Genomic DNA, 13552 nt, shown 5'->3' on the forward strand with positions numbered 1-13552 from the left:
TTATGTTTTTTTTTACAATTTTCAGTTTTTTAATGACCAAAGTCATTAAGTAATTTTTAAGCCACCCAGCTGAAATGCAATACCGAAGTCCGGGCTTCGTCGAAGATTACTTGACGAAAATTTCAACCAATTTGGTTGAAAAATGAGGGCGTGACAGTTCCGCCTCAAGTTTCACGAAAAGCCGGATATGACGTCATCAAAGACATTTATCAAAAACATGAAAAAAAACGTATGGGGATTTCATACCCAGGAACTCTCATGTCAAATTTCATAAAGATCGGTCCAGTAGAGTCTGAATCACTCTACACACACACACAGAGACAGACACACACACACACACACACACACACACGCACGCACACACACACGCACGCACATACACCACGACCCTCGTCTCGATTCCCCCCTCTACGTTAAAACATTTAGTCAAAACTCGACTAGATTTATGTAAAAAGAAGTCATTTTATTCTGAATGCTTCAGTTCTTCATTTTCCGATTTATTTATGAATGAACACTGACAGGGAGTGTCGGATGCGCCTAACTCCATGTCCCCGGTCTACTTTCACTATTTCACAACCCCTTAGAAATTCACCAAGAACCATGGACTTGTAAACTTCTGCTCATCAGTTCTTGACATGCATCCTCGATGCTGCTTAGCAACCTACGGGGTCACACTTAGTCACCCGGAAGCAGGCAAGGGAGGTAAATGCGGAGACGCATGCGTGAACTCGGTGGAGCTTGACACCGATGTTGGGGTGACAGTAAAACCAATCTCTTTTCGTGCTGCCGTCTCTCTCATCGATTTTGTCTTTTGTCCCCTGCCTCGGAGAATGGCAGAATGGAACAGCGGATGCCACCGCCTATGATCTGATACAAGCCTCGTCAGCAGGAGATATCGGTGAGTGCTGGCAGTGTACGATTCCTAGCCATTCTGCGATTGACAAGAGTGTGACGTCAAACAAAAAGCATCTCGATCACACAACTTGGTGCGTTCTCGAGGATTACCTGGTATCGTCTTCCTACCCGAGATATCTTTCCGTTAAAATCGTACAGTCACAGCATGGCAGCCGACACAGGGCAAGGTAATCAACGTTTGAACTGTGCTGTTCTTTCCGCTGTGGGCTTAGATTAGTCTTCGTGCTTGCTGTTGTTTTTGAGGCGTGGTCCTCATCCTGAGGAGAAATAAAAACACCTTCGTCCTCGGACTAGTGGAGCGTAAGGACTAAGGTACTAGGTAGGGGAAATGTGGTAAGAAACAAAAGCCACACATACCAAAAGGGCAGACTAATGTAGTCTTACAGTCCGAAGTGTAGAAATGTTATGTTCCTCAAACTGTGTTTATTTTTTTTATTTACATTTATGTTTTAAGCAATTAGCAGCCGCAGTCCTACATATATATTAATTTACATTTTATTATTTGTTGTTCTCTGGGTCAGTTTAATTGTTCTATTTTAATCAGTGTCTCAATGGTAATTAAGACTTAGAGGCTATAATTATGGACTTACAGTACATTTACAATACTACCAGTACCAGGGAACACGTACCCTATAGCTAGGTGCTCGCCAGATCAATTGAGCATTTTTAAAAGAAGTTATTTTGCATGCACGTATCGGTATCGATAGAAAGCTTTGTTAATTGTTATGGCGCCAGACATAACTTTTATTTAAAAATCGAAAGAGTCAATTGACAGCTTGTGAATGTGAGACAAACAATGATTGTTAAAACATGAAATAGTTCTTTTACCATCTAAAGTCAGTATAATTCAAAAGTTTGAATGTACATAGGGGGCCCGGCTATATGAGTCAAGCGAGGTGGGTGAAGTAGTTCACTAGTTGACTGGAGCGTGTAAGATGCAGTTGAGACTTTTCATTTGATGATGAGATCAAAGTAAGCTTGCGAAAACCATGCAACTTTCTCCTTTTTAAGATGCTAGTCAACTGAAATAAAAGAACTGGTGTGTGGTTTACGCGCCCAAAAACAGCGCCATTCATGTGATCTGTAAACTGAATCATTGAATGTTGTTAAATGCTATTGCGAGTGTTTTTGTGAAAAGATGTCAATAAATGTCATCGTCCTGTAAACTTCCTGACAGGTGGAATGGGGCTTTAACTAGTTTAAAATAGCTACAGGTTCAATTTGAATCAGCCTTACATTTACAACATTCTTTAAAAGTGTTGCTTTGGCAGGATCACTTAACATGCACTTTTAAAACTTATTGGATAACCACTTGAGATCATTTATGTTTTCAAGGAATTTTAATAGTTGACTGAGAGTTTGAATCTCCCTGTTTTTGTGATTTAAGCTACTTTTGTCTCTTTGTACGGGTCTTCATTTTGACAGGTCTTAATTGCGATTCACAGAAATTCTCCTCATCTGTACAATTGTCCAATTGTAAGTTGTAACTCTGTTTAGCAGGTAGATATTTACAAAAAGCTAACAGAACAATACTTGCATGCACATCCGACTATAGAGGGCGGCAGAGCTGTCAATGTTAGAATGCAGTTCTAGTTGTGATACTGCTACAGGGTTTAAGCCTGGGAGAAAAAGACAATGGGACATTTGTCTCCCTCAGCTAAATTCCGATGGGACATAGTCAAAGGCAAAAAGCGTCAAAGATGCATGTACGCGTTTTTGAACAAAGATGCAAAATGGTGCAATATGGTGCCATCTGAGAATTAGCCGCTATAAAATTATCGTGTTGTATGAGTGTGTGTTTGTTTGAGTGTGTGTGTATTCCGATGTAAAGTGTACATTTGGTGGCGCAGTGGTAGGTAATCTCAATGCGCTCTTTGACGCACTGAAGGAAATTGTGATGGGACATTTTCAGATTTAATGCGCCAATGGCTCAGAGCGCACAAGTAGATGAAACCCTGCTGCTAATGTGATGGGGGGGGGGGGGGGGGGGGGAGGGATGGATGGATGGATGTGGTTAAAGAACAAAGCAAACAACAGGCAGGGAGGGAAGTTGAGTGTAACATGGCCTGACGTGCATCCCGCCACTTTGGGAGGGGTCTGCATGCATGCATGCTTGGACAGGAATAGTGTCTGGGCGAGATGAGATGCCGTGTGATGTGATGGGATGAAGCCGCAGTTCATTGATTACCCATGTGATGTCAGTGAGTGTGCTGCTGTCTCTTTATCCTTTTTGCAGACTTGCTTGTGATCTGAATCACCCAGGCAGACTTCCCCACCCACCTGTGTTGTGTCAAGATAAAGGGTTACACTGTCAGCACGGTGACAATAGGCAGAAGACATTCCTAAGAATTTATTTATTTATTTATTTATTTTATTTTATGCAGCTTGTTATCACGCGCATATTTCAACATACAGATTCAAGGCGCAGGGATTTATTTATCATAACCACAGTGATGTAGCAAACGCATGTAGTGTTTTACTATTAGCTTCCTACCCCCTCTTCTCTTTTCACTTGTTTCTCAGCTAAGTTCTTGTTAATGTTAGGCCAAAAAAAAAATAGTCTGTTTACGGTAACCCGACCGACCCTATTTTTTTCGCGCGACCCTAGAATTTTTTTGGGCATTTGGGGGAGAAAAAAAAATGACGTAAAAATATGGTTTTTTGGAGAGAAAAAAAAGAAAAAAAATCCCGACCTACCGACCCTATTTTTTTGGCCTATGTTACTGAAAACAGACCTTTTTTTTTTTTTGGCCTTATAAGAATGTCTCCTTGGATATAGTATTCCATACACTACAAGTACAAAGACCATTAGGTCAATGTACAAATGATTTTGTTCAATTTGTCTACAGTGGAACCCCCCTTTTAAGACTTACTGTTCAGAACCTCTGTAAATTTACCCCCATTTTAAGTTCGTCTCCTTTTTAAGACCTGATTTTCTCAGATTTTTAAAGGTCTTAGAAAGGGGGTTTCACTGTATAATTAAATCTCAGTAGGGAAATAAACCACGTTACCCAGCTGTCGCGCACCCGATCCTTCACAATCAGAATCAGGAACCGCCGTCAGATCTTCCGTTGAATGTCAAAGAGAAATTATGGAGCAACGGAGTTGTCATTCAACTGCACAACTCCAAAAAAGATGACCACACACGCACACACACACACACACACACACACACACATATTAAACTTAAAGTCTCATTTACCTTGAAAGGCTTGACGATGTCGATGGGTTGGGCGAGGGCTGTGCAACCAGCAGGCACGAGCACAAGGTCCACGTCCTGCTCGTCGAGAGCTGCTCGAACATCAGCTACTCTGTGAGCGGCGTAGTGGTCCAGCAGAAGCAGGCGCGCCGAGTCTCTGAGGGGCCAATCACACACTCTGTCCAGGACAAAACTTGGTCCCGTGTCATCCAGCCATTCCGACGTGTCGCTGTGACGCAGACGTTGGCTGGAATCTGGCGGACACGGCGAGGAATCTCTCCAGTGCGTTCTTTGAAGATCAGAAACGCTGGGAGTTTGCTGCCGTCAACAGAGAAACAAGCGCCAAAAGCAAGGGGAAGCAACTCTGACACGACATTCTTCGGCATTCCTTTTTTCTCTCCCTGTTCTCGATTTTTGAGTCACTTGAGAAAAAGTGACTCTATGTAATCGGTCAGTGTTAGTCTGTCCGGCCGGCCGGCCGTCCGGCCGGCCGTCCGTAGACACCACCTTAACGTTGGACTTTTCTCGGAAACTATCAAAGCGATCGGGCTCATATTTTGTTTAGTCGTGACCTCCAATGACCTCTACACTTTAACGATGGTTTCGTTGACCTTTGACCTTTTTCAAGGTCACAGGTCAGCGTCAAAGGAAAAATTAGACATTTTATATCTTTGACAAAGTTCATCGGATGTGATTGAAACTTTGTAGGATTATTCTTTACATCAAAGTATTTACATCTGTAGCCTTTTACGAACGTTATCAGAAAAACAAGGGAGATAACTAGCCTTTTCTGTTCGGCAACACACAACTTAACGTTGAGCTTTTCTCGGAAACTATAAAAGTGACCGGGCTCAAATTTTATGTGAACGTGACTCATTGTGTTGTGAATAGCAATTTCTTCCTGTCCATCTGATGCCTCATATAATATTCAGAACTGCGAAAGTGACTCGATCGAGCGTTTGCTCTTCTTGTTTCTTTAATATTTTTTTTTAGCCATGCAAAAGTGAGGGGTACGTGTGGGCGTTTACTCGGTACTTCACCTTTTGCACGGATTTTGCTCCAAAGTGGGGGATGGGCGTTTGCAATGTCATGGGCTTATACTCGGTACTTTACGGTATTAGTTTCGCTTCACGTAACTTGTTCTGTCTCCTTGAAGATCGACAGGCTCAGACTTCTTGCCTTATTGTCTGTAGTACAGTGGACCGCCGACCACCCCTCTGTCCCACCTCTTTATACCCCTTTCTTGAGACTGCCACATACTGAGAAAATCATTGGTCAAGGGAAGAGTCTAAAAATAGAGGTGAATGTAGACCAGGCAGTCTTCTGGTGAATTTTAAAGCCCTGTATGAGGTTTGTCCTATTAACAGTACTGGGCGAGTCCTAAAACGTACACTTTTCTTTCAGAATGTGATGTCACTAATTCAGGAGGTCATTCCTGAACTTTTTATACAAAAAATCTGAGAAAATCTGGTCTTTAAAAGAGCACAGTCTTGAATTGGAAGGGGGGGGGGGGGGGGGGGGTGTGTGACTGCAGACTAATGTCTTAATTGTAGTAGAGAGACCATATCTGTACGAAAGCAGCAGTGCAAAATTGCAGCCCTATGTGACTGAGGGTGACTCTCCTTTTCCTCCCTTTGCATGCCTATTAAAGCTTCGCTTTTCTTGTTCTCTAAGGTCAGAATGCTGTTTGTAGAAATACATGGCATGTTTGTTTTAACCACTTCAGCATCAGGCGTCTGGGTCTTTGCCTCTTTCTTTCTGTTGACAGGCCTTGTCAGGGCTTTAGCTTGATGGTGTGAATCCCGTCAGCACAAGTGAAAGCTGAAAGGGAAATACTTAACAATTGTGAGGGGATAAAAGACTTGAAGGACTGGAATCATTAAATCATTCAGAAAAGCGTTGTTTTTAAATGGGTAGTGTAATTAATCTCATTGCTAGACAGGTGTGATTTGTATCTCACTGTGTATGGTGTGAGTGTGTCAGTGTGTGTGTGTGTGTGTGTGTGTGTGTGTGTGTGTGAGAGAGAGAGAGAGAGAGAGAGAGAGAGGAGAGAGATCAGATCGAGAGAGAGTTTGAAATGTTAGTTTGTGGCTGGCCCATAAAGGACATCAGAAAATGAATGATGGATAGAGGTAATATGATGGGAAAAAGGAAATCCATTTCAGCTATTAACTAGACAGCTGGGAACAGGATTAAAGATCAATCAACCTCCTCATTACAGGAAGGTTGCGTACAGGTATTTATAACTGGGCGACCTTCATGAATTGATCATCTTCTATATATATACGACTTGTGTCTGTGTGTGTGTGTGTCTGTGTGTTCGCGATGCACGGCCAAGGTTCTCGATGGATCTGTTTCAAATTTGGTTGCCATATTCAGGTACACCCCGGACACAACCTGGTCGATGAGATATTTCAACACGTTCTCTCAGCGTGCAGCGCTGAACCGATTTTGGTTTTTGAGTCACTTGAGAAAAAGTGACTCTATGTAATCGGTCAGTGTTAGTCTGTCCGGCCGGCCGTCCGTAGACACCACCTTAACGTTGGACTTTTCTCGGAAACTATCAAAGCGATCGGGCTCATATTTTGTTTAGTCGTGACCTCCAATGACCTCTACACTTTAACGATGGTTTCGTTGACCTTTGACCTTTTTCAAGGTCACAGGTCAGCGTCAAAGGAAAAATTAGACATTTTATATCTTTGACAAAGTTCATTGGATGTGATTGAAACTTTGTAGGATTATTCTTTACATCAAAGTATTTACATCTGTAGCCTTTTACGAACGTTATCAGAAAAACAAGGGAGATAACTAGCCTTTTCTGTTCGGCAACACACAACTTAACGTTGGGCTTTTCTCGGAAACTATAAAAGTGACCGGGCTCAAATTTTATGTGAACGTGACTCATTGTGTTGTGAATAGCAATTTCTTCCTGTCCATCTGATGCCTCATATAATATTCAGAACTGCGAAAGTGACTCGATCGAGCGTTTGCTCTTCTTGTTCTGTTCATCTTCCCAGATCCATTCCCAGTAACTCTTCCTTATCTTCTCCAGTGTTTTGCGTTTATCTCCCTTCCTTCGTGTGGCGTCAATCCATATTCCCGTTACTACGTTACTATTTTTAGAATGTCACTGCACTGTCCAGAACGCTTTCCTTGCACCCGTAAGTTGTCCTCACTGTAAAAGTGCAAAGGTCGAATCAATTTATAGCCACGCGAAAAATACACTGTCATCTATCTCTATATATTTATAGATATAGATATACATATATATATATATATATATACGGCTTCTCTGTGTGTGTGTGTGTGTGTGTGTGGGCAACACCTGTGGATTGTAGAGTTCTGTTTGTGATGTGGTCTGGCGGCTTTGGTGTGTCTGTATGTTCGGGCCTTCCTTTGAGAAGCCATAACAGTTATTATAGGGCTTAGAAATAAGCTCTAAAATTCTCAATCCCGTTTGAGTGGACTTCGCCTTCAAAGGTGATTGTGGTGTTTCGGCACTCGGTTACATTTGGCGTCGTCGACAGGGATGGGACTCGACATGAAATGTTCAGGCCGCGCCACTGAATCATTTTCGTGCTGTTCCCATTCCACCAACCTGGGAGGGACCTAAGCTTGGCGGGTCCATGGTTCGGAACTTTGGGGACAAAGTTCATTCAAAGGGGGTCGAGTGTGACAGGGAGACTACCGTCGCCCTTCACAGCAGACTCTGCAGAGTTGTTCGCCTTAGAAGTTGTGAGCTATTTATAGCTAGCTCGCCAGGCAACACCTGTGGATTGTAGAGTTCTTTTTGTGATGGGGTCTGGCGGCTTTTGTCTCTCTGTATGTTCTTGCCTTCCTTTGAGTGGGCACAAACTGGTGGATGAAAATGTTCACACGTGCTCTAAGACGGCGAACCGCCACGCTGTCTGTCTCTGTCTTCTATATCTATATACGGCTTGTGTGTGTCTGTCTGTCTGTGTGTTCGCTATGCACGGCCTAAGTTCTCGATGGATCTGCTTCAAATTTGGTGGGCATATTCAGGTAGACCCCGGACACAATCTGGTCGATGAACATTTTCAACACGTGCTCTTATCGACCAGGTTGTGTCCGGGGTCTACCTGAATATGCCCACCAAATTTGAAGCAGATCCATCGAGAACTTTGGCCGTGCATCGCGAACACACACACACACACACAGACACACACAAGTCGTATACATATAGAAGTTTGTTTTCTGTTTAGTTTTCTTCTGTTCTGGTTTACTTTAGGGAGTTGTTATTGTTGTTGTTTTATATTTGTTTTAGTTGGTGTGTGTGTCACGGTGTTAGTTTGTTTGTTTGTTTGTTTGTTTGCTTAACTTCCAGCCGACCACGAAGGGCCATATCAGGGCGGAGCTGCTTTGACAAAAAACGTGCGCCACACACAAGACAGAAGTCGCAGCACAGGCTTCATGTCTCACCCAGTCACATTATTCTGACACCGGACCAACCAGTCCTAGCACTAACCCCATAGTGCCAGACGCCAGGCGGAGCAGCCACTAGATTGCCAATTTTAAAGTCTTAGGTATGACCCGGCCGGGGTTCGAACCCACGACCTCCCGATCACGGGGCGGATGCCTTACCACCAGGCCAACCGTGCCGGTCCCACAGTGTTAGTGTAGAATAGACGATTTTCGGAAATAACTCGGAAGGTTTGCACGGGTTGTGAAAGAGTGATGAATATAACCCTTGCATATGGGCAGACAAACATTGCCATGTGCTTCCTGCATGTTCGCGTGTTTGAGACACACCCTCTTACAAGTGACTGGTCTTTTATGTCATGTGGGAAATAACATGTCACATGGGGAAACTTTCCCATGTGACATTACCGGCTGCAGTCACTAAGGAGATGGCGTACATGTCTCAAACACATGTGCAGATTTAAGCACATTGCAATGTTTGTCTGTGCAAATGCAAGGGTACTCGATCACTCTTTTATACCCATACGAACTTGACAGAGTTTATTTTTGGAATTCATCTATTGGGGGAGGGATAAATAAGGTGCTAAGATGTGAATGAAACAGGTTGCACTGTATATGGTGAATGCAGCTGACTGGAAGTTTTCTTTGCAGATGCCATGTCGGAGCTGCAGGCAACCATAGAGCTGGCAGTGGAACTCAACAAGTTCTACAACGTCGACCTCTTTCAGCGTGGGTCGGTGAAATTTCTAATAATTCATTTATTTATTCGTTAATGTTTTGCTTATTTTGTTATTTCTATTGATCTATTTATTTATGTGTTTATTTTGATTGATTGATTGATTGATTTTGTTAATTTTTTGGGGTGGGGGTTTCTTTTACGCAAAACACTCTTTGCTCCTTTTGAAAGAGGAAGCATATTGTAGTTTTATTCAACAACTTATTGCAATTACAGAATATTCTTTGATACTAGATGAAATAGCTTTTCTGTTCTTTTAGAGCAACATTTAATTTTTGCATGGCCCACTGGGTGTGTCACTGGTTTTGGTAGAGGGGGGGGGGGGGGGGGGAGGGGGGGGGGAGGGCTGGGGGAGGATGGCATCATTTTCAGCTCAAATTTAAGAAGTTGTAAAATAAACCCTTTCAATCTTGCTTATGTGGATAGGTCAATGAGTGTAATATACTGGTTATGAGCTGTTTTCTGTGCAGTTTTGTTTGATACCCTCTGACATTTTATTTTGTTTTCCAGAATTTTAAAGAAATTATTGACATTTTGAATGTTGTGAAAGCCTGCTGTTGCGTAAAAGCCTTGTTTTACTTTTAGAGATAAAGAATAAAACCATCAGCAATTAATTTGCCTGAGTGTCTCAGTGAATCCACTTTCAACCTTAAGAAACGAGATAGAAAGAAAAATGTTCAGTGTTCCAGCTAAAAATGATTGACACTTTAACGTTGATAATGATGGAAACTTTAAACAATGTGCAGTTTGACACATGCATGCATGTGAAATACTAACTTGTTTTTGGTCCAGAATGGCTGAGTGTGTTTTATAATTTTATTTTATAATTTTGTAGCTGAGTCTGGGCAAAAGCATTTCTTGAACTGGGAAACAATTTTGTTGATTAGATTGTGATTTCTGGAGACCAGGAGTGTTCTTTTAAATCCTTCTTATGTTTTTTTTGTGTGGATTTTTTTTAATGAAATCAGTGTCTATTTAGTGATTGCTTTCTGTCTTTATAATGAAGTCAACTGGTCACATATTTTACACAAACATGTTTAAAAGTTGCGTCACTCAGTATCATGCTCAATGCCTGAGGCAGATGTTGAAATCAGACAACAAATAGATCAAAGAATAGTAATCAGACCAAGCCTTTACAGGTTCCTGAAAGTAATGAATTTAGCTCCACTCCCTGATCCACTCCTATGAGTATGACCAACTCAGTGACCTAATTTATTTGCACAGGCAACGACGTAAACTGAGGAAAAATCTGTACAGTCTACACATAGGGGTTTGCTTCCCTGTTCAGCAACCTTAGCATCTTCTATATTCATACCGCCTTTTGAGACCTTAAAAAGTCTGAGAAGGTCAATAAATATGTGTCACACACACACAAATTTATATTTATATAATTATATTTGTCATTTGTTATAAATGTGTTTTTTAAGTCAAGCCTCAAAATTTAAGATGGAGATAATTTTACAGACATCATGAACAGAAATTTCTGAGGCAGCTGTGGATATATTCATAAGGCAGGAAAGTCTCAAATTGGGCAAGGGTACTACATGTAGCTGTTCTAAAGTTAACGTGTAGAAATTAGATACTGTGGGTACACCCTGACACTTTTTTCAAAACCACAAAAATCAGAGGGGGGGGGGGGGGGGGGGGGACAGATCATTACAGAGAGGGAGTCTTAGAATAGAGGTGAATACAATGGCAACATGAACATAAAATCAAAGTAACCAGTCGTATAGAAGGGCGAAGTTTTCATCCAGGGGATGGGGGTACGTGTAACCTCCCTGCACTGTCCTATTATAAGTGCACAACATTAAGGCGCTACTGGCTGTGTGAATCTGGCACGTACAGCAAGCTCGATCAGCAGACCATTACATTGATTAAGATGATGAAGTGGGAAGCTGCAGCCAGTGTGATCATCACCATGATTACTGATGTTGCCGACGCTTTTTTTGCTGATCACGACAAAATGTTTGCCTGCTGGGACTGCGCCACGATTGTTTACCCAGTCGGCAAATAGTACAGCACAACTATGTTACGAAGGAGATTTATTGATTGGGCAGCTTGATCTTAATGGTTCATAATTAGGACCTTATCTGCCTCATGCTTTCGCCCCTCACTCTCAAGGGGGGATCTTTTATAAGCATGAATGTTCTTTGTTGAAGTGATTCTAATACTGGACTAATTTTTGGCTCACGTAAGTGTAGCCTATGCGATGATAAACTTTGTCTGTCTGTGCGTGCGTGTGTGTGTGTGTGTGTGTGTGTGTGTGTGATAGAAACTTTAACATTTCCGAGTCTATGGATTACGTCAGTCTCGGTCAAAAGTGTTTGACGTGTGTGATAGAAACTATTTGAAGACGTCACATTATGACGTAAGAGGGTTAGACGTCACGCAAAGGAATTACTGAAAGTCTCGGTCATTGTTATTGTGAGCGGGCCGAGACTACTTGGCAGATCCAGGGTCTCGCTTTCTTGCACAGTTTCACCTATGCTTACTGTGTGTGTGTGTGTGTGTGTGTGTGTGTGTGTGTGTGTGTGTGTGTGTGTGTGTGTGTGTGTGTGTGTGTGTGTGTATGTGTGACGGAGTGATTGAGTTTGTGTTACTGTTTGTCGATTTCTTACGTGAGCCTTGAAGGCTTCGCCTCTTGTTGACCACGTGTATACAGTGTGTGTGTGTGTGTGTGTGTGTGTGTGTGTGTGTGTGTGTGTGTGTGTGTGTGTGTGTGTGTGTGACCACAGTCATTGTTCAACTTGAGTGCTTGTGTAAGTGTGTGTGTGTGTGTGTATATAATTATGTGTGTGTCTACAGGTCTCTCTGCCTGTCTGACATGTCGTATATGTCTGTGCTGTGTGTTCATTGCAGTCTGTGTGTCACATTTATGGATGCCAGTTATATCATGGGAATTTGCACATCGTGGCTGTTCATGCGTGAGTTATAAACCTTCATTGAACATGACGTTTATGTGCTATAATGTTTGATTTCAGGTATTATCAGATCAGAACCTCCCTCAAAACACCACCAAAATGGCCTGTCAGGATCGAAACCAGCCTCAACAAACCGTCACGACCAGGGCAAACTCGTAAGTAGAATCTCTATTATATACTACATTGTCAGTAGACGTTTGGCATATATATATATTTACAGGATTTCAAAATCTATAAAATCCTCTCAGAATTAAAATCTTTACAAAATACATGTATAGAAAACAAATTCACGGCCTTGTCCAACAAAACCAAAATATGGTATGTGTTTGTGTGCGTCTGCATGTGTGCGTGCATGTGACTGCATGTGTGCATGTGTGTGCACGCTCTGTGTGTGTGTGTGTGTCTGCTCATGTGTGCGTCCTTGCGTTTGTGCCTGTGTTTGCTTTCAACAATGTCAATATTATTCTTTCCTAGATTTAGCATGAAGTCAACGTGAATATGTCTAACCCTCTGAATAATTATTGTATCAACAGGAAAAACCCAAGCTGTAGCATCAGCCACTATCGTGAACAACGTAGCCTTCAGCCGAAACTTCCAGATACTCTATCGCAACGAAGACCTCAACATCAACGATTCCATTCTCTACCGTATTCACACTCTGGTGGATAGTAGTCGAGTAAGTGGTGATGGCTTTGTTGTTCTGACTCACTCAAGTGTGGAAATATTCGGCTAAATTTAGACCTTTAGTGTGAACTCGATTGCTTGTTGGGACATCACAAAGTGATCAGCTACTGAGCAAAGTGTACAATTTTATATTAAAATATAGGTAGTCCACTTTATTCAAAATGATCTCTACAGCTATTCACACTGACTGCTGCAGGAATTTTCGGCATGTTGATTATGTTTAGTTTGCATTTTAATTATGTTCATTTGCATGAATCAAGCCACTCTACTCACTCTCATAAAATGCTGCCCTAAATTCTTAGTCTAGCATCAATGACCAGTGCCAACATCTTGAGCAATGTTCACGTTTTGTTTGAACTAAAGATTTAGTGTCGGGAGTCATGCGGGCTGTCAGTGAGATTTGTGTAGGTTGACACTAAACAAGGCCTTTTTTGCATGGCGATATGGCTAAAATGCACCGGGTACCCAAATATTGCAGTATTTTGTAATGAGCATGACCCCGGAGTGTAAAAGAGGTTGTGTCCACAATGTTTGTTTTTTGTTTCAGCTTGAAGAGAGTTTGGAGAGCCTGGATTTTCAGCTGGGGATAGAACTCTGGTTCAGCGAAGAGGATGAAGGGTAAGTGTCCTCAGTATACAGCAATACAGTGGAACCCCC

At 42.1% G+C, this 13552-nt stretch overlaps 1 protein-coding gene across 1 annotated transcript in view; it reads left to right on the plus strand.

Moving 5' to 3' along the window:
* Positions 1–732: 732 nt before the first annotated feature.
* LOC138966457 (protein FAM135A-like) overlaps positions 733–13552 on the plus strand; it is a gene marked incomplete in the record, with an annotated part of 27362 nt that continues 14542 nt past the window's right edge. The window contains 5 exon segments of the mRNA XM_070338707.1: positions 733–898; positions 9206–9287; positions 12272–12366; positions 12745–12887; positions 13443–13513. Coding sequence (XP_070194808.1) covers positions 9211–9287; positions 12272–12366; positions 12745–12887; positions 13443–13513 — 386 coding nt within the window.

This window comes from Littorina saxatilis, linkage group LG5 (assembly GCF_037325665.1).
Source record: "Littorina saxatilis isolate snail1 linkage group LG5, US_GU_Lsax_2.0, whole genome shotgun sequence".
In the NCBI taxonomy this organism is placed as follows: domain Eukaryota; kingdom Metazoa; phylum Mollusca; class Gastropoda; order Littorinimorpha; family Littorinidae; genus Littorina; species Littorina saxatilis.